General features: G+C 47.4%; 1 protein-coding gene across 2 annotated transcripts; it reads right to left on the bottom strand.

Annotated features, from left to right (window-relative positions):
* Positions 1–3,079: 3,079 nt before the first annotated feature.
* Positions 3,080–19,753, bottom strand: G3BP2 (G3BP stress granule assembly factor 2). 2 transcript variants are annotated; one of them, XM_041459592.1, is made up of 11 exons: positions 19,635–19,753; positions 17,378–17,459; positions 16,126–16,299; positions 15,159–15,249; positions 14,157–14,259; positions 12,446–12,626; positions 11,306–11,404; positions 7,403–7,505; positions 7,023–7,151; positions 6,722–6,840; positions 3,080–5,978 (listed from the first exon to the last, which is right to left on the bottom strand). In XM_041459592.1, the coding sequence occupies exons 1-11, from the start codon at positions 19,727–19,729 to the stop codon at positions 5,703–5,705; spliced, it is 1,452 nt and encodes a 483-aa protein (XP_041315526.1). In that variant the 5' UTR covers positions 19,730–19,753; the 3' UTR covers positions 3,080–5,702. The 2 variants fall into 2 exon arrangements, with proteins under 2 accessions (XP_041315526.1, XP_041315527.1); XM_041459593.1 differs by lacking the exon at positions 11,306–11,404.
* Positions 19,754–27,379: the final 7,626 nt, after the last annotated feature.

A 27,379-nucleotide genomic window follows, 5' to 3' on the forward strand; every position in this document is an offset into this window, starting at 1 on the left:
GGGATCGCCGGGGCCATGGGCTGTCAGTTTCCCCGAGGAGGTTCCGGCAGCGAGAGACAGGCGTGTCACATTTCACACGAGACCTGTTCGTGGTCCGAAGCTGAGCCAAATCGAGCCCTGCTCACCCGGGCTCGGCCGAACAGAAGAGACCATTATGAGCCGGGCAAACCGAGCCGAGCCCGGCCGAACCCGGGCTGCTGCTCTCGTGCCCATTAATTAGCGCGAGTGCAGCCACAGCCTAATGATCTCCTGCCCATCCCGCGCTCCCGTCCGTGTCCGTGCGAGGGCCGGGCCGCCCGCGGGACGCGGCAGCACATCCCCGCTGCCGCCCTTAGGGAGCCGAGCGGAGCGGAGCCGAGTTCGGCCGAAGGCAGCCAGCGCTCCGAGTTCAGCCGAACCGAGCCGAGCCGAACGCACCAGCGGCTCCGAGTTCGGCCGAACTCGGCCGACCTTTGCGAGCGGCTCTGAGTTCGGCCGAACGGAGCCGAGCTCAGCCGAACCCCGCAAGCGACTCCGAGTTCAGCCGAACCGAGACCTGCTCGGCCGAACCTAGTCGAGCTCAGCCGAACAGAAGAGAACCTTACGATCTGGGCTGAACCGGGCCGAGCTCGGCCGAACGCAGCCTCCTGCTCTCGTGCCCATTACTGAGCGCGTGTGATGGAGTTTTGGGCCAAAGCATTTCCCTGCCTCTGTTTCCCTCTTGCCTTCCCTGTGCTGTCTCAGCCCGCTGAACTTCATACCCCAGAACCGCCTGGTCCTCTTGACCTTGCAGTAAATCCCATCTTCCCTACTTCTCTCACGTCCCTCTCTTTACTGCATTCCTTAACTTAACAAACCAGCCCTGCCCCGTGAGCTGTTTCCAGTCACGCTCCGCCTGGCTGAACCCGCTGCCGCCTCAACAGCGCGCCCTGGCGGAGCCGAGCGCTGCCGCGGCCCCAGCGCCGCTCGGGCAGGGCTCACGGCCGGGCCCCGCCGCGGCTCCTTCCCGCTCGCTGCCCGCGGCACGGCGGCGGAGCGGAACAGCCCCTGCCGCCGCCTGTGTCCCTGTCGGGCCCTGCCCGCTCCCGGAACGGGCTCACGGCCGGGCCCCGCCGCTCCGCCGCCGCCTGTGTCCCTGTCGGGCCCTGCCCGCTCCCGGAACGGGACCCGTGTCCCAGAGGGCCAGCCGGGTCGCATCCCACACCAGAGCAGTTCCTGTCCTGACTGCCCCCCGTGGGCCTGCAGGCCAGCAGCACCCCACGGCTGTCACACACTGCAGCCCCCTGGGATGAAGAGGCTCATTTCTGCAGCACGCTTTATTCCACACGAACACCAGCCTCGCTCGGCGCTTACCTCCGGAGTCTTTCTTCTTTCCGGTAAGCAGCTTGATGGAGAGGCCTGGGGCAGCACGGAGGGACTGAGCCTGCTCTGCACAGAGCACCCCTCTGCCCCCAGCACAGCAAAGCCTGGGTGCAGACTGCAGGAGCAGATCAGCAGAGGCTGACATGCCAGGGAAAGTCCAAGTGCTCCTTCTCGGGGAAACGTCAGCAGCTCTTGCTGCCCCTGGGATGCTCCAGGGGAGGCTTTGACAGAGCTGCTGCGCTCTGCACCTGCCCTGAGACTCGTTAGGGACAGGCATGCAATGAGGCCTGCACCGCAACAGGCAGCCAAGAGAAACGTTGTGTCAGCACCTGCAAGAGCTGCTCTCAGCTTTAATTCCTACACTGCACTTCCCACAGTTCCCACCCTTCCGAGGGAACAGCAAGTGCCGCAGCACCATTACCAAGATGTCTCCTTTCAGCTCAGGCAACACGAGGCAGAGCACAGGCCAAAGGGACAATGACTTCCTAATCTGCTTTTCTTCCCCTTGCAAGAAGCCAAGCTTGAACCAGACATCAATGGCTTTCCCAAGGATTATCAGGCAGCTGCCATCTTCTTCTACCATGTCCAACAGATCACCATTCCAAGCTGGATTTCTCCACATGACATGCAAAACCCCAGCAGGCACTGTACTGCCAAGGCTGGGCACTGCCGGGGAACGGCGAGGCCTCCGCAGCAGGAGCGGTCGCTGCTTGTGGCACCCTCAGCTGCGCCGGCACTTCCTCTTACCCGCACTACAGGTCACGTCAGCTCCGATGCCGGCAGCAGGTGCTCTTCACCATGTGAAATATGCCAGACTTGGTGGCACAAGCAAAACCAGGTCCTGGCTGCCCCCGCGGAGCTTCAGACCCATTACCTCCTGCCCTTGCCCTAGCCCCAGGTAACACGAACCAGCACAACTCTCCTCACACCTCAAGGCACCAAGGTCTCAGTGCTGCAGGCCCCCACCGGTGGCACAGGGAATCGTGTTTCTCTGGAGATCAGCAGCAGATCTTGTAGCTGTGGAGGGTGCTCCTCTGAGGAGTTTTTGGCAACTCTGGCTTTGGGACTTCTACAGGATCCAGTTGTCTCATTCCAGTATTCCAGCTCACACGACTGTATTACTTTTCAGTCACTTCCTAACTGCCTTTTATCAGGAAATATTACAGGCAAGACACAGCCAACAGCAGCTAACAGGAACTTCAGAGATTCCATGATTTGGCCACACCTTATCTAAGAGCAGTGCAAGAATTAACCCTTTTACCAACTTTTTGGGTAACTGCTAACAAACACAAGAAGTAAAAAAAATCAGGGAACTGGGGGCAATCACTTCTGCACCATCAAAACTCAATGACACTACAGCGGAGAGTAAGCAACTGTGATCTGTTTTTTTTTAAAGACAGCTCAGCTCACATTCCTCCCAGCACCACTGCAACAACCATTTAAGCTGCATCCCGCAGCTAGATGCTGCAGCCTGGCAGGGCGTGCAGGAATCCCAGCTGGCACAGGTCTGAGAGGAGTCCCAGAGGAGCTCACATCCTCCCTGGGCCACATGCACACCCCAAGGTGAGAGAAGCCACCAAAGTCAAACACTGGAAAGCACCCGGTGCTGTGCTGCTGCAGCTTGCCACTGTCACCGGCCAGGTCAGCAACGATGTTCTTACAATCTTTTCTGTGAGCGGGGGCTGCCAGGGCTCTACAGCCACCTGCATGCAAGAGAATTAGGGACATGGATAAATGCTGCAGACATCAGTAGTTTATTGGCATGTTTAGTCAAAACACATTCAGAATGGAAACTTAAAAGTAAAGATACTTTCCACCTGCAACAATTAAACTAGAATCTACTAGCATATAATGCTCGACAAGTTACAGCAATAAAGATGGTAATCCACTGTCTCGAATACCTACTAAAGTCAAGATGGTCAGCCAAGTTTGTTGAAGTAGAACCGTAATGACAAAATACTCCCACCATTCACAAATCAGCGACTAACAGTAATGGTCAGTGAATCCCTTCCTTTGCTCTAAGAGGTACATTTACTATTCAGAGGGTCAAGAACACGTAAGAGTCCACAGTACAGCAGGTGAGCTATCACCATGTAAACTTCTCTGGATGATGTTCCAAGGGTTCGTGTCACTTAAACAAGAAGCAAGCCAAAAAGCAGAATGGCTCAGGAGCTCTTTTTACTACTCCGTTTCTGTTGTCAATTATTTCCAGTGCCATTTGCCATACAAACAATTTAGGTGGCAGCAGAACACCACAGCACTACAGAAGGAAAAAAGAACCTCCAGGCTACACAAACCACACTGGTGGCAAACTGCTAACTGATGACAGCAATTTGTCCGAGGGCTTCAAACCTAAGGCGTGGAGTTGTGTGGCGAGCAGTTCAAGTACTACAGATTTCCAGGTCACAGCTGAAATGGCAAGACCTTCAACAAAAAAACTGAAATATGAAAATGCCAATTGCTAGAAATGTGTCCCAGAAAAGAAAGTGTATGAAAATAGTGCAAGACTTACCACGGAACACAGAAGACCTCAAGTCTGGGAGAGAACAGACACAGATGCCACTTCCCCCTGCCTAGTGTATCAGAAAAGATGAGCACAATCTTCCACATTACTGGAAACCAGCAAATGATTGCATAATCCAGAGCCAGCCTGCCAGGATGCCCTCCCTGCTTCTGCTCGGAACTCCCTTCTCCTTTAACTTGAAGCCTTCCAGGCTCAGGAGCGGCTGTCGGCGGTCCCACCTCGGCACGGCCGCGCGCACAGACACCCGCCGGGCTCCCATGGCTCGTGGCAAGGCCCGAGCGCCTGCCCTGCCCGCTGGCAGCGTGCTCCGGGACATCATCCAGAAACACGGCTCTGCACGGAGAACCCACCAGGCAGGCCGCAGAAGAGGATGCCTCCTTTCTATCCGTCGGGCCAGAGCCACATCAGTGTCGACATCAGCTGAGAGTTATGTGCAAAATGAGTACAAGTTTTTTAAAAAGTGCAACTGGAAAATGCAAGAACTTAAGAGCTGCTGTTTAGTTCTCTGAAAATTGCAGTATCCCCGTTTGATAAGCTCACCTTCACAAAGGATGCTTAGGTCTGCCCACACGAGGTGGCCAGAAACGTCCACCGTTCTGGACCGACTTCTGAAATTCAGGTCCAAGAGAGATTAGAACTCCGCTTTCTTTAAGTCTGACACTGATTAAAGAAAAGAGACAACCTGGAGACTACTTGGATGCCTTCATCCTCCCTTCCCCCCCACTGCAAAAAAACCAGGCAAACTTGTTCATTGAAGAGCAAGGTGGATGATCATTGTAGCAACGTTTACTCATTGAAAGATACTGCAATTTTTTAATACAATTTTCCAATTATTTAAATGCTTTGCAGCCGCTTGGCTTTGCAGCACAGTACTTCATACACTATACTGTACAAAATCACCAGCAAGACTGGAATGATGTATTCATAGAAGGCACCATCATGCTTATTACATTACCAGAGAACTCAAATACAGTCAAGACAAGTTCCACTGTACAACGCTTCTCGAAGGGGGAAGGGGAAGGAGGAGTGTGTTGAGCAGCCATCCCTGCACTGAAGAGGGGCAGATAGAAAAATCTGACGTGAGCTACCAAACTTGTTGCATACTCAGGGCTACGACTTGGAAACTCTGGGTTCTGGTTACAGCTAACTGGATTCCTTCTGGAACAAAGGTGTAGTCTTATTAAGGTTTGTGTGTGTACAGAGGTTGGTCACAGCAAGCAGAGCAGATGCCCGCATCGTTCCCCAAGCTATTCTGTCTGAGTAAGAGGATGAAGGTTTTCCCTCCGATGCCTCCTGCAGCTGTCAGTATAAATGAGTTCAGAGGACCCATTAGTGCATTTTGATGAGTGCGTAAACACGAGTTTGTTTGGAGCCGAGTGTTCTAAGAAGGAAAAAAAAAAAAGGCAAGCTTCTCCAATTGCACAAATTGCACGATTTGTGTTTCCAACAGTAGTAGGCAGAAACGGTAACACTTACACAAAATGTGCAGCAGAGGGTTTTTGACTGAAAGGACCTGAATTCTACTGGGCATGTCCTTTAGTTCAACTTCTGTTGCAGATAGTTAACCGGTCTTTTCTTTTGTTTCTTTTTCTTTTTTCTTTATTTTTAGTCTTCAATTCTCCACGCATACATTTATAAATTAAGAGCGTGACTCCTGTTGTGAAACTGGGGAAAAAACGTCCACCTCAATTTAAACTGGAAACCAAAGGATGTTTTCACATCAAAGAAACGATCAGAAGGGCTGTGTCACATTCCAAAGCTAAAAAAAAAATTAACAAGAATGCAAACACGATGGATAATGTACCACTGCCAAGACTGTCTGCCCACAGTGGAGATTTCAGCGACGCTGTCCAGTGAAACGGCCTTCCATCTGCCCGGTTCCTCGTCCAGAGCCAAGTTTTTGTGCCATGCCGCCTCGCGGAGGAGGTCCTCTTCCGTCGCGGTCCCGCATCATGCCTCCGCCCACTATCCCGCGGGGCCCGCCCGGGCCTCTCTCGTTGCGGCGGATATCCCTGCGCTCGTCGCCGCCGCCGCCGCGCGTCTCTCGCTCACGAGCGGCCCTGGTTTTTTTCTCTTCCACGTTCAGGCGCACCTCCCCGCGGAACATTATGGGCTTGTGGGGAAAAGCGGTCAAGGCACACGTTAGTCACCGCGGCGCAAAGCCCACCGCGCACAAGGCACGCGAAAACGCTGCACTGGCTGCGGGCCCCGGCCTTCCTTCGCGTAGTGACCTGTTAAGGGATCCCCGCAGCATGCACCCTCAGCCCTGCGGAACGCCATTTCTACATTCACCCGGGCAGGCAAGGAATCAAAGCGTTTGTCTCGAGCAAAAGCAGCGCTGTCTTTAGCCTCTTCACTGCCAGCTTTAGTCTTTCCACTTCAGGGTCGAAGCTCCAGAAGAGCTGCTCTACTAGGCCTGTCTCCCACACCACGGAAATGAAAACTGCTGCTTTCTCCCCTCCAGCTCCTCAAAGCAAAAGAGCAAATAACCCTGCTCCCTCCTCTCGACCCCAGGGTGCAGAATTCAGAGATCCATGTGATGCTCTTGGAAAGGTCACCTGCTCCCCTTTCAGCTAAAGCATCTCTAAAAATAAGTTCTGAGCTCTGTGTGGAGCACTTGTGTAGAGGTAAAAAACTCAAATTCCACATGGTGCGCTTTGAGGATCACTGGCAAAGCTTTTAAAGCTACACAGCACTCCGGACAGAAGGGGTATGCCAAAACTGTTTTTCTTTCCGCTGTTTTTTGAATGCCAGAGCCAATGCCAATGCAAACGAGGATGGTCCACAATACATGTGGTTTAGGGCTTTTGGTGCATCCCTGGGAGGGGATACTCAGTACCCAATGCCAATACTTACTTTTGCAACTAAAATTCGCTGGACTGGCTCAGAATCGTCAAACACCACGAAACCAAAATTAGGCAGTTTTCCTCCCACTCCCTTAGTATTTATGCGAAGTTCTACCACATTTCCAAAGCCTGGAGAAACACAAGGGAACAGACACTTTATGAAAAGCCGCAGTGCCAGCTCTACCCTCTGCTCGTTCCAGACATCTGTAGCGTGTCACTATGTCAAAGCTTACCCATGTAGTCCAAATCAGTGTTACCTGACTTTTTAACAGTTTTCCATCTTAGTCCCTGCAGCTGGAATCACTACTTACTCATGAAGAACTCTTTCAGTTCGCTCTCATCAATGTCGTGCGGCAAGTTCCCCACAAAGAGCTGGTGGCTGTCTGGATAGCGAATAATCCGACGATTATCGGACTCATTCTGCTCCATGTCGCCCCTTCCTACCGTCAACACAAAGAGGAAGGTAGAACCACTGAGGTTAAAAGATGTGTGTAAACCTGCATGAACACATCCAGGGGCAGCATCAAGCACCTATTCGCTCCAGCCAGCCTGGACTCCAAATCATACTGGCTGAAGGCAGCAGGCACAGGCAGTTCAGGATCAGCCAGGCACGACACAGGGACAGACACGGCCTCAGCAGACACCTCTCACTAACCCTTCCCAAGCAGTCACACAAGCTCATCCACGTTACCTGGCCGAGGTCCTCGTGGTGGAAAACCTGGTCTTTCCCTGGGACGCTGCTCACGAACGCGAGGAGGTTGAGACTGAGCTTCAGGTTTAGTTTCCACTCTTGGCTAAAAGAAGAGAACGTGCGTTATTTAACACTGGCCTGGTTAAAAAACAACAAAAAACAAACCCCCAAACTCACCAAAACAAAACCCCACAACACAAGACATGGGTAAGTGGCATGCACAAAACAAACTCCGGAAGATAGACATCGGTGTCAATGTGTTTGGGAGTGGTTTTTTCACCTGTCTAAATTCCTCTGTACCAATCCAGGACTGCAGTGTTCATTTGTCACTGTTAAAAGGTGCAAAGCAAACGTCTCTCAATCAGAGCATCTCCCCAAAACACAGCTAAGGTGAATTTTCCGTGTTTGACCAGGCATTGAGACCCCAACGTTCCGTTATTCACAAATCCCTCAGCCTGACTTAAATCGTAGAGGGCATAAAGCTTCCTCAAGCCAAGCTCAAACTTCATGGAGTCGGAGGCAGTCCAAGATGAACACAAAGAGACGGACAAACCAAAGTTCTGTCCAAGTCCCCAAGGAATTATTTTCCTCCAGTGCAGAACAACTGGACAAAAACTACCAAAAAGAAAGAAGAGAACAAAAGCCCCCAGAAGCGCAGTAAGTATTTCCTGAAGTGAGTTTCTACAGACTACCTCTTAGCACACACTTCAACTTTCCTGCTGTCAGGACAATGATGCTCAAAGTACACCCTTCATATTCACATACTAGAACACCCACTTCCATTTTTTTGCAAGCTAAAAATTTCCTTCATGAGAAATAGACAGAACAATAAAAATGTTTCTATGCAGACTGCTGGTCACTGAAGCAATTCCCAACATTTTTTAAATTCCATTTTCTGTACAACAGTTAAGCAGCTGCTGGTTTGCTGGGTTCTTATCTAAGAGAAACAAAATTATCCTTAGGAGCACAAAAATACACAAGAAGCCTGCCTGCAAGTAAGATTAAACACAAGGTGAACAGCTATAGGCCCAGACTGCTGGGGAGAAGTAGTTTATATTAAACATCTCCCTTATTTTCCTTTAAGGACTCAGGACAACTGGCAGTTCCAGACAGAGCACTTGCCAGGGGAAAAAAACCTGGATTTTACATGCAACATACAAGTGTTACACACTGAATCAATGTCTTAGCCCTGCTATCACTTCTGCTCCACACAGCTAGGCATTAGTCTGTCCCTACAACACTTCTAGGATCACTTTTTAGTTACAGGAACAAGACTTGAAAATCAGCCTTCCTTTAAATCTTGTTCCCTTCTATTTTGTGAGTCACTGGAGCTCCTCTGCCCTCTTTCACTCACACATCTGGAGCACATCATAAATTACACCTCAAAAGCAACACCTGGTACCTTCAGACCCCATTTCTTAGATACCCATGGCTATCAGGCTAAACTCCCTCCTTCTGTCAGCCCCAGCCAAGAGCTCCTGTTAAATGCCAAGTGTAACAGTGACCTTGCAGCTGCTCGCTTTGTGTGTCACTGATCTTCTCACCCAGCACACAAACAGCTCATCTCTCTGCTTGTTTTCTAAGGAGTGCCATCCTTTTCCACAGAAAAAGGCTGCCTCAGTGCCTCAGGGGGAAAGCCCTCGTACAGAACTCTGCTCCCCAAAACACTGCCACAACTGGCAGCACCACTCCAGATCAGGGCTGCCATTGACAGCCCAAGCAGCAGCTCATTGCAACTCACATCTTCCAGCATGTCCTAGCAGCACAGAGTGGATGGAAGGACACTGAGGAAGGAGTTCAAGAAACCCAAATTACCACAGGAGCCAAGAATGCCACAAACCTCAGCCTGGCAGAACTCTGACAACCATTAAGGAAAAGGTGGCACTGTCTCTTCTCTTCAGGAGCTCGCATGGGGAGGGAAAGGGACTCACCCTAAAAGACAAGAATCAGGCCCTTGCCTACCCCTGCCCCTCTGCAGCCCTATGAAAAACAATGCAACAATAAAAATGGGAAATAAAAGTAACTGAAAATGCTATAAGGAAAAGTCCTAGTTTATCAATGTAGGCAGGTTGATTTCTAATCATCCACAATTAGAAGGAGAGCAAGAAATGCTGACCTGTTTCACTCCACAGCTGTAAGGAAACAACCCTGAACCAGTTTATATCCAGAACAGCACTCTGAGAAGGTAACACTATTTTTAACTGTATTTTTAACTCAGTGGGGAGGAAGGTGGGGGCAAACTGGAGTGATGCAGAGAAAAGAGTGAGCAGGGCAGTTATTTCTCTGTAACATCACTGACCCCAGCTAAAACAGCATCTCAAAGGAGCCACCAATCCACCCACCAGGGCATCTTCTGTCCTTGTTTACATGCACAGTGTGTGGCATTAATGGATCCAGGAAAACAGGAAAAAGCTGCTACTGATTTGCAGCTCCTTGTTTCAGGTGCCTTTTCTACCCAACTTCTACACACTGTGTCTAAAATACTTTCAAGAAAAGGAGCTCAGAACTGACTAATTCCAGCTACAGAAGAGCTGAGAGCTGAAATTCCTGCCATGTCACTATTGTTCAGAAACTTCCACACAACATTACTTAAAACATAGTCAAAGCAAAATAAATCAAAAGGCACAAAGCACAACAAGCAACAGAGGCAACACAGAGGAGTTTAAGGGGACATCTGTAAACTATCTCCTGCTCTCTTGGACAGATCATTTGAAATCATTTTTGCAGCCACATTACAACCATCCACCTTTTCTGTGGCAAATAAATTAGAACAAATTTTGGCTTTGTGTAAGGAAAATCTGTCCTGCCCTAGAAAACCCAGTTTTCACAGGTTAAATACCACCTAAGTGTTCAAAGCCCTGTTTAGGCTGATGAAGACAGACAGACTTCCAACTCATTACACAGCCTTTATTTGATGTCCATGATAGTCCCAGCAGACCAGAAGCAACACCATGTAAGGTGTTGGGGTTTGCTTGGTTAGTTTTCTTTCATTTTTGCCTTTTTCTTCCCCGTTTCCTTTTTAACGTGCATTTAAAGCATGAAGGCTAGTCCTAGACAGAGATCTCTCTGTCACGACAAAACTGAGAAGAAACCAGGGCAAGAACAACAGCTGCAGCAACCCAGCTATTCTACTGAAAATGGCAGCCTTTCAGGAAGGCACAACAGGAGCAACTCAAGACACAGCGCTCCGGCACCCCCCGTCAATGCAGGGGTAAAGGACACATTTTCTGCTTTGAGCACTTTTGGACAGATGGAGGAAGCTGAATTGAGAGTCTCTGAAGGTCTCACAACACCTTGGCATGAGCAGGACAGAGCTGTCACCGGGTCAAACTTGCTCTCCTCTTTTCCCTCCTCACCCAGTCAACCCAGGAATGGGAAGATAGCATTGTCCAGGCAAGGAAATGTGAATCCTTCCATTCCTCACACAGTCATAAGTTGGTACAGGGTTCTGTGATAAGCTGATTATCCATGGATAATGAAATCCAGCATAGTCCTGTGGATGTTAGCCTTACAAGGCAATCTTGCACCTCAGAAATGGTGCACTCTCTTTTTACTGCTGGGCCACTTCCATCAATGCCCTTTTCAAACACATTTCAGAAAAGTAACATTTTGTGGGGAACTGGTGTTTCCCCTTTAAACCAAACCATATGTCATTAAGTCAGGCAAAAAACCCCATGAGTGATTTCCTGTTTCCACAAGACCAGATTTTAACATTACCATCACCCAAAGTTTCACCAGTTACACGTTCGTGCCTTTACTTGCGACAAGGAGGTGAGTGCGTTAACATTTAAAGACACAATTAATTTGTGCAATTTAAGTCAAACAAGTTGATCTGTTAATTTAAAAAATTGAAGCAGTTTGCAGAAGTAATGAGACAATCCAAGGTGTTCACAGATGGGTTACCTGTGAGACTGGTGCTTTAACATGGGGTGGAATTCCAGAGGAAGAAACAGTACCACTAGGAGGCAGGTTTTTACTGGTCACTGAAGCCCAAGAGAAAGCCTGCAGGAAATGCAACAAACCTAGGCTACTAATCACGGCAAACCACTGACATTCCTACAGGGAAACTCGTCTGCTAAAAACACACTTTTGGTTCATATCTGGCTATTCAATAATGGTTGTGCAAGCATTACAATGGAGGTACAGAAGGGTTTGCAGTCCCAGCTGCCTGTGGATTCCCATGGCATGGAACAAGCGTGCACCGTGCCCGCTACCGCTACTCGAGTGAGCCCTCAGCATTCCCAGGTAACTGCTGTCCATGATGTAACCAAACCTAGCACTGGAAACCCTGTAGTGTTAAGTGTCTTTTGCATGAAGAAAGGAAGCGGATGCCTGGAGTTACAACCAAAAATGGGGAAGAGAAAAAGGATTGGAAAAAAAATACGGGAGACACACTGGAGCTAGAAAACGACCTCGCTCCAGCTCTCCCTGGCTGCTCCCAGCACTTTGGAAGCCCGCAGGTGTAACCACACCAGAGCATGCACCGTGTGCACTCTGGTTTCTAAAATTAGGCATCCTGCCTCCAGGAGACATTCAGTGCCCCCGTATTGGTCAGCAACTTTGTGAGCATCAGTGTGTTCCATTCATTTTCAAGGAAAGAGCAGCAGTTCCCATTGTATGAGATTTTTTGCAGTGGTAGCCACGGGTGTTTTCTTAACATGTTAACTGCACAATTAAAAATGTCTACACATGCACATACCCACACACACACTTTACAAGAAGAGCTTAAAATCTACCATAGGTGATGAGCAGCACTAAAAAATAACTTTTATTTCTATTTTAGTGAAAATTCACATTTTTACAAGTTCAAAGGTCAAGCCTAGTTGTTCATACAGCATGACGCTAAAGAGAGGCACCAGTTTAGCCACCCAAAAGGGCAAAGTTTAAAGGCCAATCTGGTTTCCACCTGCACTTGGCAGCACAGATGTGACTTGTAACTAACCTTTGGTGGCTCTTGTGGTCTAGCCACCCAAAAAGGTAAAGTTTAAAGGCCAATCCGCTTTCCATCTGCACTTAATAGCACAGATGTGACTTGTGACTAACCTTTGGTGGTTCTTGTGGTAGTGAAACAGGTTCTACAGGAGGTGGAGATGGAGACTTCTCTTCTAGCTCCTCAAGGGTCTTTTCTTCCACCTCAGCTTTCAGCTCCTCAGCTTTTGTTTCAGATTCCAATTCTGGCTCAGGTTCATGAGAAGATTCTTCCAGTGCCTCCTCTATCCCATTGCTACAATAGTCAAATGCATTTGGTGAGCTTATCAATTCCTTTGCATTTTATCACACTTTGTAAGCTGTGCTATGGCAACAGCTCTGCTATGAAAAAGATTGTTGTGTCTCCATTTGCTACAACATGGTTTGTATGTATACAACACAGTGAGAAGTGAAGCTGTACTCCTGTACTGAGTACAAAACCAGATTTTAGTTCTGCTGAAGCAAAGACAAGTTCTACAGTTCCCTGCAGAGAATCACACAGCCTTTTAACCCAGAGGAGAGGTGCTCAGCTCAAGAACTGCCGCTTCTAAAAGAACACGAACACGGTGAGGACCAACGGACGATGAAGCCACACGCATAACCAAAGCCGATTCTGCAAGGAAACCTACTGTTTCTTCACCAAAATGCTACACAGCTTCCTTACCAAAGCAGCTCTGAGTCCCATTTACAGCAAACCACATGCAGCTTCTCTGCTCTGTGTGGCTTCTCTCCAGCCACCCCAGAATCCTACCTCACCTGCAGTCACCTCTGCCCACACAGCTCCTGCCGCAGGTCACCACACGCCCAGTGACTCTGTGATGAGCAATGCCTTCACAGCCTCTTTCCAAACGACACAGTAACCCCAAAAACAAGACCTGACTCCATGCTTTCAGGCATCCAAAACTTACTGCGTTATCTTGAGCAAGCCCCTGCCAGAATTCCAGCAGATTCCACTATTCCATCAGATCTCTCATGAGAAGCATTAAGTGACTTGTGTTCAGTATTATCACAGATGCACTCAGCAGGTGTTGTCTAGTGATGTCATACATGTTTTTTTAACAGGGGAACATACATGTTTTTTTAACAGAAAGTCGGTTCTGGCTCTCACTATGCCTCTCCTATGTTTCACAAAAAGCACAGGGTTTGGTAGTGTTTGTTTCTTTGTATTTGTGGGGGGTTATTTGGTTGGTTTTTGTATTTTTCTTACAAAATCATAAATACATTTTTTTCTTTCATCTTGCTTAGATTTGCAGACGCTCAGGACAGAGATCTATTCTTCCAATAAAGCTGTTCAGCAGGATCTCAAAAAGTATGTCTTTCTCTCAGTTTCAAGTGATACCAAATTTGAGTAACAGATCAATATGTCCCTGCTCAGTGCAGGGGGTTGGGCTAGATGACCTTTAAAGGTCCCTTCCAACTCCAACTATTCTGTGATCAGCCATCCTTTTGTTAATGTACCTGTGACATAAGCCACATCATACCCAAAGTACTGCTCCAAGACTGGATTGCAAAGATCCCATTAAGTGTGTATATACATGGAGGTCGCTCCCTTTTGAGACCAGAAGTGAAAATAACTAACAAACATTAAAAAATACCCCATTTCTTCTCTTCAATAAAGAAGGAATGTCTCAAAATAATGTAATGTTAGCTTCACACAGATCCCTATCAAGCTAAGTGTATTTTCCTAAACTACCTGTTAAATCACATACAGAACCTAAAGCCAAAGCAATTCTGTCTGTGGTTTTTATTAAGAAAGCAACTTCATGTAATAAAAAGGACTTCTTACGTTACAGGATGGTTTTCATAATAAGTACTGCTTGCATTCTCTTGCACAGGTTCAGGTGATGGTTGTCTTTCCTCCTGCTCTTCTTCCACCTCTTCTTCAGACTCTGACACAAAAAAAAAACCTCCTTTGTCATCTCTTATAGATCTCCACATGTGTACACAAGCAGTTAAAATAAAAGCATATTAAGTTAGTAGTAATCAAAAAAAAGCTTCACCAACAAAACATGGTAAAATGATCTGCAAAAACAATAGAAGAGGCTGCCTCTCAGTCAAGAGGCTGGGCTGTTTAGATTTTCACAAAATGAGGTATATTACTGCTGGGAAGTTCTGGGAGGAGGTTTTGAGGCTCTTTTAAAGCAGCAGGTGCTTTTCATATGGTGGCAGTGAAAGAGGAAGATTGTACTATTACCTCGTAAACCTCAGTGCCTCAGACTAAGAAGATGAACCTCAAATACAAGCATGATTGCCTAAAATGCTCTGTTCCACAGAACTGAGATGAACAAATTCCAGAAAGCACCCAGTGAACACATGTACACGTGTTCTGGCTACACTCTGCTTTGCTCTGCCTCATTGAACAGAGGGCAAAAAGCCCAGCTCAGGTCCATTTCAGCTCTCAGGTAGCAATGAATTACTGAGTGATGATGATGTGAAAGTGAACTGAAAACCAGTTAAGACTTTTCTTCAAATGGCATAGAAATGTGACTGATCCCAGAACACAAGTGTGCCTGCTGCAGCTATGGCAGCACAAGTCCTGTTGCTCACTGCTTCCATTCTCTGTCAAGCCTCACCCTCAGTGAGCCAGTTCAGCCCTTCAGGGAACACAGCACTACTACAGGACCTTCATTTTCCAGAACATTTTGGACCAGCAGAGTTTCAGTAACAACACCTCTGAGAAGGCAACACAGTTTGTATCCCAACATCTCCACCAGACATTTCTGGCAGCTCTGCACACACGGGAGAGGAACAAGAATGACACAAATCCTACGCACACAGTCCTTCTCACCTTCATCAAGTTCTCCTTCTGAATCCCCAAATACTTCATCTTCGTATCTGAAGATATCATTATGGACATAGAACTTGTTTGGAACAGACCCCTGTAAAAGAGGAACATGCAGTGCTGAGCACATACGGAGTATCAGCAGGCAACCAAAGTTTCGGGGTAGCACTGACATTATGCAATAGGACTATGTCATTTAAGTTATTTTCCAAGTTATTTTCTTTTTCCCTAAGCAAACAATTGAACAATAGCTTCTGGCCAACTGAAAAAGGAAGTTTGAAGCAGAATAAAATCTTCTACTTTTGCTAACTCACAGCAATCATAGGTTTTAACTAAGCATACAGCCCCTGAGTTTCATTGAGGAATTTCAGTTTTCCCTATTACAAAAACTTCACAATGAAAACCCTGAACTTCCACGGGGTGGCCGTATGCTTACAGCACTGTGCAGGGAAACAGTGAAGAAATTCAACATGAACCTAAAACATTAATCTCCAACCACACCATAATTCGTGATGCAGCAGGGAGAAAGAAGTACAAAGAACACAAGACACCTTCTACCTGTACACAGCTTTGCTCTCACCAAGAACTACCTTTGAGCAGTAACTTGTGCAACCCATACTCCCCTTTCCTATTAGACTTGAAACTACACAACTGCAGCAGAGATTTGATCTACAGAGCTGACCCTGGTTTTTAAAAAAATTATTTGTGACAGTGGCGGCTCACAAATGCAAGCTTCAATTTCCTCTGTATTACTGGTCCAACACCACAAGTCCAAGGAAATAGAACAGCTCAGGATGGGTCCAATACCCTAGTTTCTCTGCACTCACACACTGTGATGCATTTAATTATACCCTCCAGACCAAGTTTTAAAGCCAGATCCTACTTTTTTATCCAGTATGACAAATTGTCGCTACAGCTGAGGCCAGTTTTTTCCCTGTTATCTGAAGTTGGACACAATCTCACATATACTTACTTCTGGAGCAAGCACAAAGGTCTGCATGAACTTCCTCATTGGCTGCCCGTTGTTTGACAGCTCTCCCATGACTTGCACGACCACGCCATCGCTCAGAGTGGCATGAGCATCCACGTGACGGATCTTGGTGTGGCACTCGCTGAACTGCAGAGACATCACCTTCTTGTGTATCTCCTAGAGAGAGACAGACACTGATCAGCTGCAGTGAATTCTGTACACAGCTTTACACCTTGTACCTCAACCAACCAACCCCACCAGGCCGCTCCCCTGAGGCTCAAAAGATAAAGACAGGAAACAAGAAGTGTCTTTCACTGAGAACAGTCTTCCTGAGCTCTCCTAACTTTTAATCAGAAATTTTTCACCAGGATTCAACTATTTCTCAGAGTAGTCAAACAGCATACAACTGCTATCCAAGTTTTCCAGCTGCTTTAAAATCTACAACCTATTTTAAGGCTTTAGTTTTTTTAAGAGCTTGTGAAAGGGACAGGATTTAGCTTGTCTTATAAAAATAAAGAAAACCTCCAAAAATACCCAAAAACCAAAAAAAACCACTAGCCCCAAAACAAACAAAAAAACCCCCCAAAAAACAAAAAAAAAAAAGCCCCAAACAAAAACCCCAAACCAACCCTTTACTCATTGTTGAAGTCCCAAATACCACAGGAGAGGGGAACATCTACACTGCCAAGATTTGTGTGCTGCAAATGACATTCTGCCAGTGAAGGGAGAAGAAACCAAGCCTGCCCTGGACAAAAAGCCACACTGCTCAAAGATGTGGCTGCCACATGAAGAGATGTCCTAGGTGACAGACAATTCTGATAATGCAGTACAACCAAAGCAATCCTCACTTCATTCATTTCTTCAGATAGTTATGTCCTACTTCAACAGAACTCTGCTCACACAAGAATATCATGAAGCTCACAAAGATTCAGTCCTTTCCTGAGGAACTACTTCTAACTGAAACAAGATAACATTTGTAGCCCAAATCTATCAGGACCTCTGGATTTTGTTTCCCATCCCAAAATTATTTTCTGCAGCCCAGATGCAAAGCTGAAGAATCAAACACAACTGCCAATGAAAGCAGAAATAAGCAAACAAAACCCCTCAAGCTAACAAATTCTTATTTGTTTCTGGACTGGAAGTAGTATCACAATCCATTACTCATCAGGTAAGAAAGTCAAAGTCACTGGTAAAGAAAAAACCTTGTTTTATTGTGAACATTAACAAGGATTACAGGACAAATTTTAATACTCACAGCTTGACCATACACTGCTTCTTGTGGTTTCCCACTGGCATCCAGTCCTCCGTGAACATAAGAAGAATTCCTGCCATAAAACCTGCAAGCAAAGAGATGTGAAAGTCACAGAAGTGAAAAAATAGAACCAAATCCAAAGAGAATTTTAGGAAAAGTTGTAGAGCTCGGTGCTTCGCAAATTTCACCAGATTCCAGAGGCTCCAAGAATACCAGAACAGACGAACTCAATGTTCAGCATGCAGTTTGCCCGAGGTGCTGTAGCAAACTCCTACATCAGCCTCAACCTCTCGCTTGCTTCCCTTAAGGAAGGTGGCCTCTTTGGCTGCAAGGTTCCTCACCCTCAGAATCCTGTCTCTGACAGAGGCACCAGCCCAGCGAGGTACAACTCTCCTGGCACTCCGCTGCTCTCTTCACAGCCTTGGCCAGCAGTGAACGTGTGGTTTTGGTACTCAAATACGTACACTCGCTTCCAGTATTTTTCACACATTTCAGAGATCCTTTGGCACTTTCATTCCATTTCCACATTTTCAGCCTAGAATAGTCTGACTTCATTTGGATTGTCACTGTCAGCTTATAAAGCATGTAGCAATTGCTTTGTATTTTCAGTACATTTATATTAACAGAAAGAAACATTGTATCACCCCGTGTTTTTATTTAGGAGCATGCTTTGCCTTGGGGGTGATAGCCACGAGGTACAGATGCTAATATGTACCTTTATTATCCACCCTTGTATGGCATATATGAAATAAAGTTGTCATGAAGTATTTCTGTGAACTCAGCATCACACAAGAGTGGCAAGAACACTGAACATTTCTCTTTCATTGAACAAGCCAGTGCAGAGGGCCAGCACATAGAAATAAACCCTAGAACTTCCACATTTGCCATTTCTTGATTTATTCTACTGAACTTAGAAACTCTTTTTAGTCCTACTTTTGTGGAAGTACAAGCCCAAGACTTTTAATCCCTTGACTATGTCCAGAAAAAAGTCTGGGAAATATTAGATTGCTCTCTTTGGCACCAAGCACAAAATCATGATTTTGAGCATGGCCCAGCGCTTCCTCACAGCAAGGAAATACAGAAACTTAGCTGAAGCAGAGCACAAGCAGATAGCAAAACATTTTTCTTCTAAAACATTTCCCTCTAAATTCCAAAGCAATCTCTCTGAAAGTCAGCAGTTCTGACCAAGGGCCTTCACAGGGGACCAAAAGTTTAACTTGCTTTTAAGGAACTGCTCAAAGTCTCTGGGTGGTTTAGCCCCCAGTTAAATGGAATTAAAGAGTTTTATTTAAGGAGCCCCCAGTTAAATTGAATTCAAGACTTTTAGTTAAGGGGCCAGAAAAGCCTTACAAATTCAACTGAAATGCAACAGGCATTCAACCACGTGGAGTAACACCCATTCAGAGGGCAAACTGATCTCTGCTGCTCCTAAGGCCAGGGCAAGCTTTGGATAACGAGCAGCGACAGGATCCTCTGTGCCCTTCTCAAGCTTTCAGCAGGATGAAACAATAGCACTTGTTGTCCTAACTCCCTCACTGCTGCAAAGTGCACATCAAGCACCAGGAAACCAGGGAAACCCAAATCTTTCTGTGGCAGAGAGCAAGCGGCTGTTGAGACGAACAGCAAGATAAAGAGGAAGCACGAGACGCCCTCCCTGGAGGATATCACTCAGAAGAAAGGTGCAGCCAAAGAACACAAAGGCAAATGTCCATATCTGAGCCTGACCACAGAAAAGGGGCAGCGGTGGCAGAGACTGCAAGGGGCTAGAAAACGCCATACAAGCAGCTCCAGAATTGGGTGAGATTAAACCAAACCAAATCAAAACCTCTTGGACTCTTCTCTGCAGAGGTAGTTAAGGGCAATTCCACAGATGCTGTTGTTAGTGACACTTGTGCCACCTTTCAAGTGGACAGAGAACGTTCCTGAGCAGAGAGCAACACCTGCACCAGGGCAGCTTGCTCCAGGAGTGTCTCCCCAGCCCCAGCAGGTATTTCTGCAATCTGTCCACATTGCCATTTTATCGCCTTAGAAGCAGCACACTTTTCCACAAAAGACGTATCTTGATAACATGCCATACATCCCCATGATCTGACTTGGTTCTGGAGCCTAGGGAGATAGCAGCAAGATGAAACAGTGTTTCCAACAGCCCAGAAGTCAGCCAGGTCCACTTTCTCCCATACTCAGAAACAGATGTCTGATTTACAAGGAACAGGACAGGCTTTGTTCACACACGTTATCACCCGGTGAGCGCGAGTGTTACCTGTGCAAGAAGTCAGGAGCTTTGTTCAGCAGGGTGTAGTACTGTCTCACGAACTCCCGCCCTACGAGCAGGGGACTTGGCTTCTCCATCACCATTTCTTTGGTACTCAGTGTCAAACGCTGTAATTGAAAATAGTCATGTTACTTGGAAAGCACCCCTAGGAATCACAACTTCCCCATAAAAGGATAAACATTGTGATATTAGAACTGAAACAATTATGCATACAGGGCCTTAATTCACTAGAAAATACTCAACCAATTCAGGACACCCTCTCCCACTTCTTTTGGGTAAATAAGAAAATTTCAGTCTATTCATGTATTACTTTGATGAAAAGGGAACAATGGACACAAAATCCCTTTCAGAACAGGTGCTTTGAAAAACATAAAAACCCACCCTGAACTGAACAAACAAAAACCCTGTTAAAAATCTCCTGCACCATTTACTTATCCCTTTGGCTAACAAATATTTTAAAAGCCCAGTTCAACAGCCCTGCAAAGCAAACAGGAATACACTTTCTCAAGGCAGCTGGTAGCTCTGCTTCAAAAGGTTACTGTCACATCTCTAAGACAAAGACAGGGTACCAATATGAAGTACCCATGTGGGCTGGATTCACATTCCATGAAGACAGGGAAGGGAAACTTTAGTGCCTCAGAGATGACCCAAGTCTTAGGTACCAGTTGTCCAACCTAACTGCATTTCACTTTTGTCATAGCATCTCCTAAGGTGGAAAGGACTTTCAGGGGGTCAACTGCTTCCACCTGCTATGCTCCGACCTATCCATACTGTCCTGCAGATCATCCATGCCATAAAACAATCCTGAGTACTCTAAACACTTTTGATGGCTTGCCAGTACCCAGCATGTTGCTTTTGCCAGCTCACTTAAGACTACCACTGTCTGAGATCATGAACTTCCCTCCAGTTCTCACACAGATGCTTCATCTCCTCTCTCCAAAAATTAATGTCTATGCAAGGAAACAGGCAAAGAAGACCAAGTCAAAAATCCAAGTTTCCAACTTTGGAGATAATCCTAGAGTAAGATTTTTGGATTTCTACCAAAATAACCATGACCCATCAATCTAAACCAAGGGCCCAACAAAAGACTGTTTGCAGTAACAGGCAGACAGCGCATGAAGTGAAACTGGGAGATTAACCTCAGCTTAACAAGGACCTCTAATAAAGGCAGAACACGCACAGGAACAATGCCACGAACATGTCAGATCCTGCATCGTAACAGAACTCCAAAGAATAAAGCTCACACACTTGGCTCAAATAGTTTACACCTCACAGACAACCAAAATTATCTCAAGCCAGCAATCCAAGCCACAAGACAATAACGAGAAATGCCCCCAAATGCAGTTAGTCAGGAATCACACCTGGAACAACAGTCTCAAAAACGTGCAGGTAAGGCAGAAGGCAAGGCCTGAAACACAAGTCTTGAACCTGCAGGTAAGAAATCAGCAAACTTATGATAGGGTTATCCAAAATCCTATCATAATATAGGGGTTTTAAATAAGCCCTTTGATATAGCTCACCAAGACTCTGGAACACAGTATCAGTTTTGCCTCACAGGAAGCCCCAGAGGAAGTAATTATGCTAATGAGACACAAAACCAAATGTCAAAATACTACGGGACATCAAAGATTTGAGCCCTGTGCATGCTCAAAGCAGGAGTAAAGGAAAGAAAACAAAATATGAGCAATTTAGGATCTTCCCAACACAAGTCACACTACAGCAGTGGCAGGCACTTGGAAATTCTACTTAAAACCAGCCTTAAAAGAACAAGGACATCTCCGTTTCTACAGGCGAGACTGTCCTTTTTTTGTTCCCCTGCCTCAGAGGCAGATGATGAACACAAAACTGGTGACAGGACCTACACCATGAGCACAAAGATGGAGCCTCATCAGGATTTTTTTGAAGAACCTGTTAAAAAGCAGATGATGGCACCACACGTTCTTATGAGTATAGCAATAAGCAAAGCATACTTGTTAACAAATTTCTGTCATTCCTCAGTGAAGACTGAAACGTCTCTGGGTACAAAACACGATAATCTGTGACAAGTCATTCCACTAGAGGAGATGTGTATCACGCTACATCTTTTCTTCATTGGAAGCTGTCCTGTTTCCTCACTGTGCACCTCTCCTGCATTTCACGTGACAGCACCATGGTGCTTGACACACATGACACATCACATAATTTTAGAGGATGTCTCAGTACAATTATTCACCAGTCTCAGTATTATTTCCTTTCTTTATTTCCTCAAAGATCTCAGTAGGGATATCAGAGCCTTAATGAACTGTTTGGGTCTCCCAGGTCATTAAAAGGCTGTGAAATGAAATCAGAGGTACTCCTTGCTAGCAACATGGGTGTCATAAAGCAAGGTTTCCAAAAGATTAAAACCCCAGTTAGTACAGCACCTCCCTAAAGTCAAGGACCCGAGCCTCAGCAGGTCCAAGGGGCTTGGAGGTAAAGACACCAGTGAAATTGAAGCCAAAAGTCAGGGCATGAGCATCAACAATTTAAACAGGCCCAATTTACAAAGAACAGTATGTCCATGGCTTACCAGGCACCAAGGGAAGCCCCATCAATATCAACACTCTCTGAAACACTACTTCCAGTTTCCATCAGTACACACTCAAGGGTCAGTGAATAACAAACTAACAAAGAAGACTCTGAGTGCTCTTCTCAGCATTGAGAAACGAGAACCTACGGCGCGAGACACTCGTGTACACACTGGCCAGAAACGAAATACTGCTCTTAGTCTGAGATCCCAGCACTGAGGTGGCAACCACCAGAAATCAAATACACTCATCTGCTGTCCTTTACGGTACAACTGTACTGTCAAAATAATCCCTGCACCGTGCACAACGGCCAAAAACCATGAGGCACATGGACAGGGTAACAGGAACACCCATGCAGCTGCTGCTCATCCACGGCACTCCTACCTACATCCAGCTGACATAACAACTCACGGACAAGATTTAATTTCCACCTTACGCACCACTTGTGATTCCTCTGTTACCAAGAAGGCACACTGGATCTCCAGTGCTTTCCTCAACCAAGGAGAATCAGGAGCCACACAAAATATTTTGCAGTACACTCACAGGCTGAAAGGCACAATGCAACATGGAATCTCTTTCTTCCCAAGATTCAGAGGTGAGGAACCCGATTCCAAAACTGAAGAACACGCACACATGCCAGTGAAATACTCCTTGCAATTTCACCTGGTGTGACTCAAGTTTATAACAATAACTTCAGCCTACAGGCAGGATTTCTTTCAAGAGAACAAAAACAAAGAGAGAACTGGCACAGAAAGGAATTATTTGCTATTTGTAGGCAAAAATAAGCAAACAAACAAAAGCAGAAAAGATAATTTCCTCTGAAAAGCAACTGCATAATACTGACATTCACCTAACACCTTCCAATGGCCATGAGAAATAAAGCAAGGAATCAGCCTTTGCAAGCAGGTGAAACTGCTGAGGGCTAAAGGGACGAGGTACAGCCCACACGGAGACAATTGTGTTCAAGTACACGAGAATCAACCAGAATCATTTCTCATGTCCACACTCCAGGAAGAGCATGCAAAATCATTCTACCTGTAACCATCTTTATACACAAAACTTTATTAGGCTGTGTTTGTCTCTCGTTTAAGTGAATGAAAAAAACCCAACGAGAACCCAAACCCAAATCATCACCCATCAGTTTGCACAAGAGGGCAGCAGCAATTTGTTTCTGAACAAGAAGTGAAGGCAGCTACGTGGGGAGTAGTGAAATGTTCCTTGGCATGCATTTTGCTCAATAAGCAGCTCTGACATTAGCAAAGCTTTTTTCCCCTATAATATATGTAACAAGCATTCTATTATTATTACTATTACTAGTATTATTATTATTTTCCTTGCCCTGTAGAAAGCAGAAATATGCCTCCTCATCTGTGGCAAAGCACTGTTACTCGAGGCCATGACTGAGCTACAGAATGGTGGCCTACGGGCTCAAATTTAGGTATCCAGAGAATAAACCTTGGCATAAAGTCTTTGGTTGTGCCCAAAGAAGTATTTCAAAACCACTTTTTTCCTGTTTCAAGACAGACCAACACTCGTGAAGTTGCCTGGACGTTTCATCAATTCTACTTGGGAAAAAAGACATCCAGCACCACAACTACTACAGCAGAAGACTCAAATCCAACACTGTGCCTTAGGGTGCAGTGGTTCCTCACTGTGTTTTCAGTGCTGTGAAATAATCTTAAGCGTGAGGATAGAGGCTTAATTTGAATCCTCAGTTCCATAAAGGAAAACACTCATATTGACATCAGCAGTTACGTGGATGACGGTCATTTGGTTTTCTTTTCAGTTAAAGCTAGTTGTCAGAAAAAAATATTTTCCACTCCTAATGAAAAATTCACCATATACAGATCATAATTTCACACAGCAATCCCACGTCTGCCAAGCAGACGACTGTAAGAACACTTCCAACGGCAAACCAGGATTACGTTTCTGACACCCGAGCAACCGGGGTTCACGAGAAGGAATCCCTCAGGACAACAAGCTTTCCTAGGGCAGGCATGGCCCTGTACCCACCCACAACCACAATGGACGCAGAAACGCCTCCTGCACGAGAAATCAACGCCACAAGTAAATAACACCAGTTTGTCAGCAACCACCTCTCAGCTGGGAATCCAAGCTGATAAATCCTACACTCACTTGCAGTGCTACAGTAACAGAGCCACGTTACATTCAGAAACTTGGGTATGGATTATAACTTCCCCCATTTCTCAACTCTTCCAAAGTACCTTGGGCATCTTTACACTTCTTTCTGCAGGAAAGCAGCTCGCTTGCACACAGAACTGAAGAACATACAGAGGGCTTCAGAGCTGCGAAACCAGCACAGAAGGCCACGATAACAGTATCTATATGACTGACTAAGACTTTCTGGTTGAAATTCAACAATAATGTCACATCGTCTTGCTCCCCCCTGTGATAGTCCTTTTATGCAGTGGTACCTGGAACCAAGATCAAGATCCCAGCTCACCCAGCTACCCAAGTGATTTAAAAGATTTGTTGTGGAGATGCTCCTGGGCACCCACACTGCAACTGTAGTGACCTCTGAGTTGAAGGAAGGCAGAAGCCTGAGAACCCAATGAGCTCAACTCAGGTGACAAACGACAGCAGCTCAAAAAAGACCTACTCAAGGTATCGAGCTCTGGAGAAAAAAAGGTGCTCACAACAACTTCTGCAACCTCACTCCGTGTGCAAACAGAGCAGCCCAGGTTACGACCGAGGAAAGGGGAAGCGCAGAGAGGTGAGGTCTGCAGCCAGGTTGCCACGGCTATACCAATGTGTATGAGAGCAGAAGGGCCCGCTGAACCGAGGGTGGGGAGCTAAGGGAGCTTCAGCAGCGCGACCGAGGCCGGCGCAGCAGCACCCTGCCTTTGCCAAACCCCGCGTACCTCTGGAGGCCCCTGCACAGGGATCGATCCGCCGAGAGAGACAGGAAGCGGCGACCGCAGGGCCCAACATCACAGCCAGCATCGAGTAACGGCGGGGCTTGGGGGCGCTTTTCCCCGGCCTCCCCGCGCCGCCCGGGGCGAGGCGGAACAGCCGCCAAGGTGAAGGCGAACAAAAGCCGTTCCCCCCGCCCCGTGCCGAGCCGAACCGAGCCGAGCCGGGAGCCAGCGGCCCAGGCGGGCAGCGAAGGGCAAAGCCGGGACCCAGGGCGCTGCCCGCCTCAGCGCCGCTCCCGACCGCGGCTCCCGTGCGTGCCTGCGTGCTGCGCGCGCGCCTGCGCAGAGGCGGAGGACGGGCGGGGCGTCCCGCGGCGCTCTCCCCCAATCTCCAGCGGGCGGGCGTGATGACGTCAGGGCCGAGCGCGTATTTAGCGCGGGCCGGGAGGGAAGCGGGGCCCGAAGGTGCCCGGGCGGGAGCGGATGGCGGGCCGGGCTCTTTCCGTTCTGGCCTTTTTTGTTCTCCTGCTCTTCTAGTTCTGCTCCAGGACCCGGCCCTTTCCGTGGTCTCAAGGCGCCGGTGTCCATTGTGGAGCCTGGCCGGGCGGGTTTGGGTTCCCTTGGGCGGAGCTCTGAAGCGTGGTGCGGTCAGTGTTGGGATTGCTCAGTTAGAAATTTACAGCTTCTCATTGAAATAGGAACACTTCCGAGTTACGCTGAAATAAAAAACTGTTCGTGATTGCAGATTGAATACCAGATAACTCCTTTACTGGGTGGCAGAATTTGTCTCTTGGAGTATGTTGCGTTTCCAAGAGGGCAGTTCGGGTGTGCCAGATGTCTCTTTTGGAAGAAGCTCACTTTGTTTCTTGGGGTTGTCTATGTGAGGATGGAAATACAGAAATAAATTTTGGCTTGTGGAAGAACCTGGTGTTGGTTGTTTCCCGTTTTCTTGCCAAGGACCAGAATCTCGTTATGCCAGGTTGAACACGTTGGGCGAGTTCTGGTGTCTGTGCTGGCCCGGAATGGACCTGGAATCATCACTTTGGAAAGGGGGAAACCTTTCCTAACCTTTGAGTACCTCAACACCTTTGGTTTAGGAGAAGGGGTTTTTTCTTCCCTCTGACTTGTTTTGCAGCTGGTGGGCAGTGAGGTGTAGGAGGATCTGGGGCTTCCCGGGGGCTGCTGTGAGTGAGCTGCCGCTGGGTTTTGCAGCGCTGGCGTGCGAGGAGAAGCGGCCAGGGATGCACAGCCCGGGCAGGCGTGACTGTGCTCAGCAGGGCTGTGTGGTGACTGCAGGCTGGAGTTGTGCTCTTGTGCGTCGGGAAACTGCTGACATGGCTGTGGTCGCTACAACCGTGTAGTGACCAAACCCAGCTGAAGGGCTCTTTGTTGCCCAAAAAGGTAAAAACTCTCTGGGCCACGTGCTGGGTGGTTAATTTCATTCTGTAGTTGATAAGGAAAATAAAATTCTCAATGCTCTTGATTTAAACTGTCATGTGAGAGGGGTTGTCTCTCTGGAATGAAATGAACTTGTTTTTTTTGGAACTGATGGGATTGGCCCTTTCTGTGCCCATGTGCTGTGGCTGCCATTAAAATTGCTTTGATTTGATATGTAAAATAAGGCAATTGCTGCCAAACCCTTCCAGAAACCATCAGGAAGGCAGATCAGGCTGGGAGCTGGTGTGTGGGGGCAGTGCCTGAAGGGTGTGAGGTTCTGGTCCTTGGCTGTCGCTCCTCAGCAGGAATCCAGAATATGTGGCAGTAGCATCCAATGGGGGCGTTCAGCATCTGGAAGTAATTTAAGATCTTCGTGGTGCTCTTGGACTCGAACCATCAGTCTTATCTAGGTAAGCCTTTGGTTCTCACTGAGGTGACTCAGGTTCAAAAGTGCTTGGACATTTTCTTCTTGTGGTTAAGGACAGCTATCACCTTGCTGTTTGTCATTAGAAGCCAACACAACTCCTGAGTTCCAAGGCTGAGTTTTGCCTGGGAGTGGTTGTGGATGCCCAGACCCCGACGCGCGGGGGGAACTCCGTTAAAGCCGTGTGCTTTTTCACTTTTCACTCCGGTTAACACCCCCGGGCCGTGCGGGTCCGCTGTTCACCGCGGGCGAACGCACGGCAAACCCTTCGGGAGCTGTCCCGCTGTTCGGGGGGGCTCTCCTCGTGGAGCAGGCGGCCTCCCGGCCCCGGGCAGAGGAGCGGAGCGGGCTCCCGGGGCCGAGCAGAGCAGAGCGGCGGAGCGGAGCGGGCTGCCGGCGCTGCCCGAGCCCCGCCCGTGGCCGCGGCCGTGCCACGTGGCAGCGCAGGCG

Source organism: Pyrgilauda ruficollis, unplaced genomic scaffold, assembly GCF_017590135.1.
Source record: "Pyrgilauda ruficollis isolate IOZ18807 unplaced genomic scaffold, ASM1759013v1 scaffold139, whole genome shotgun sequence".
In the NCBI taxonomy this organism is placed as follows: domain Eukaryota; kingdom Metazoa; phylum Chordata; class Aves; order Passeriformes; family Passeridae; genus Pyrgilauda; species Pyrgilauda ruficollis.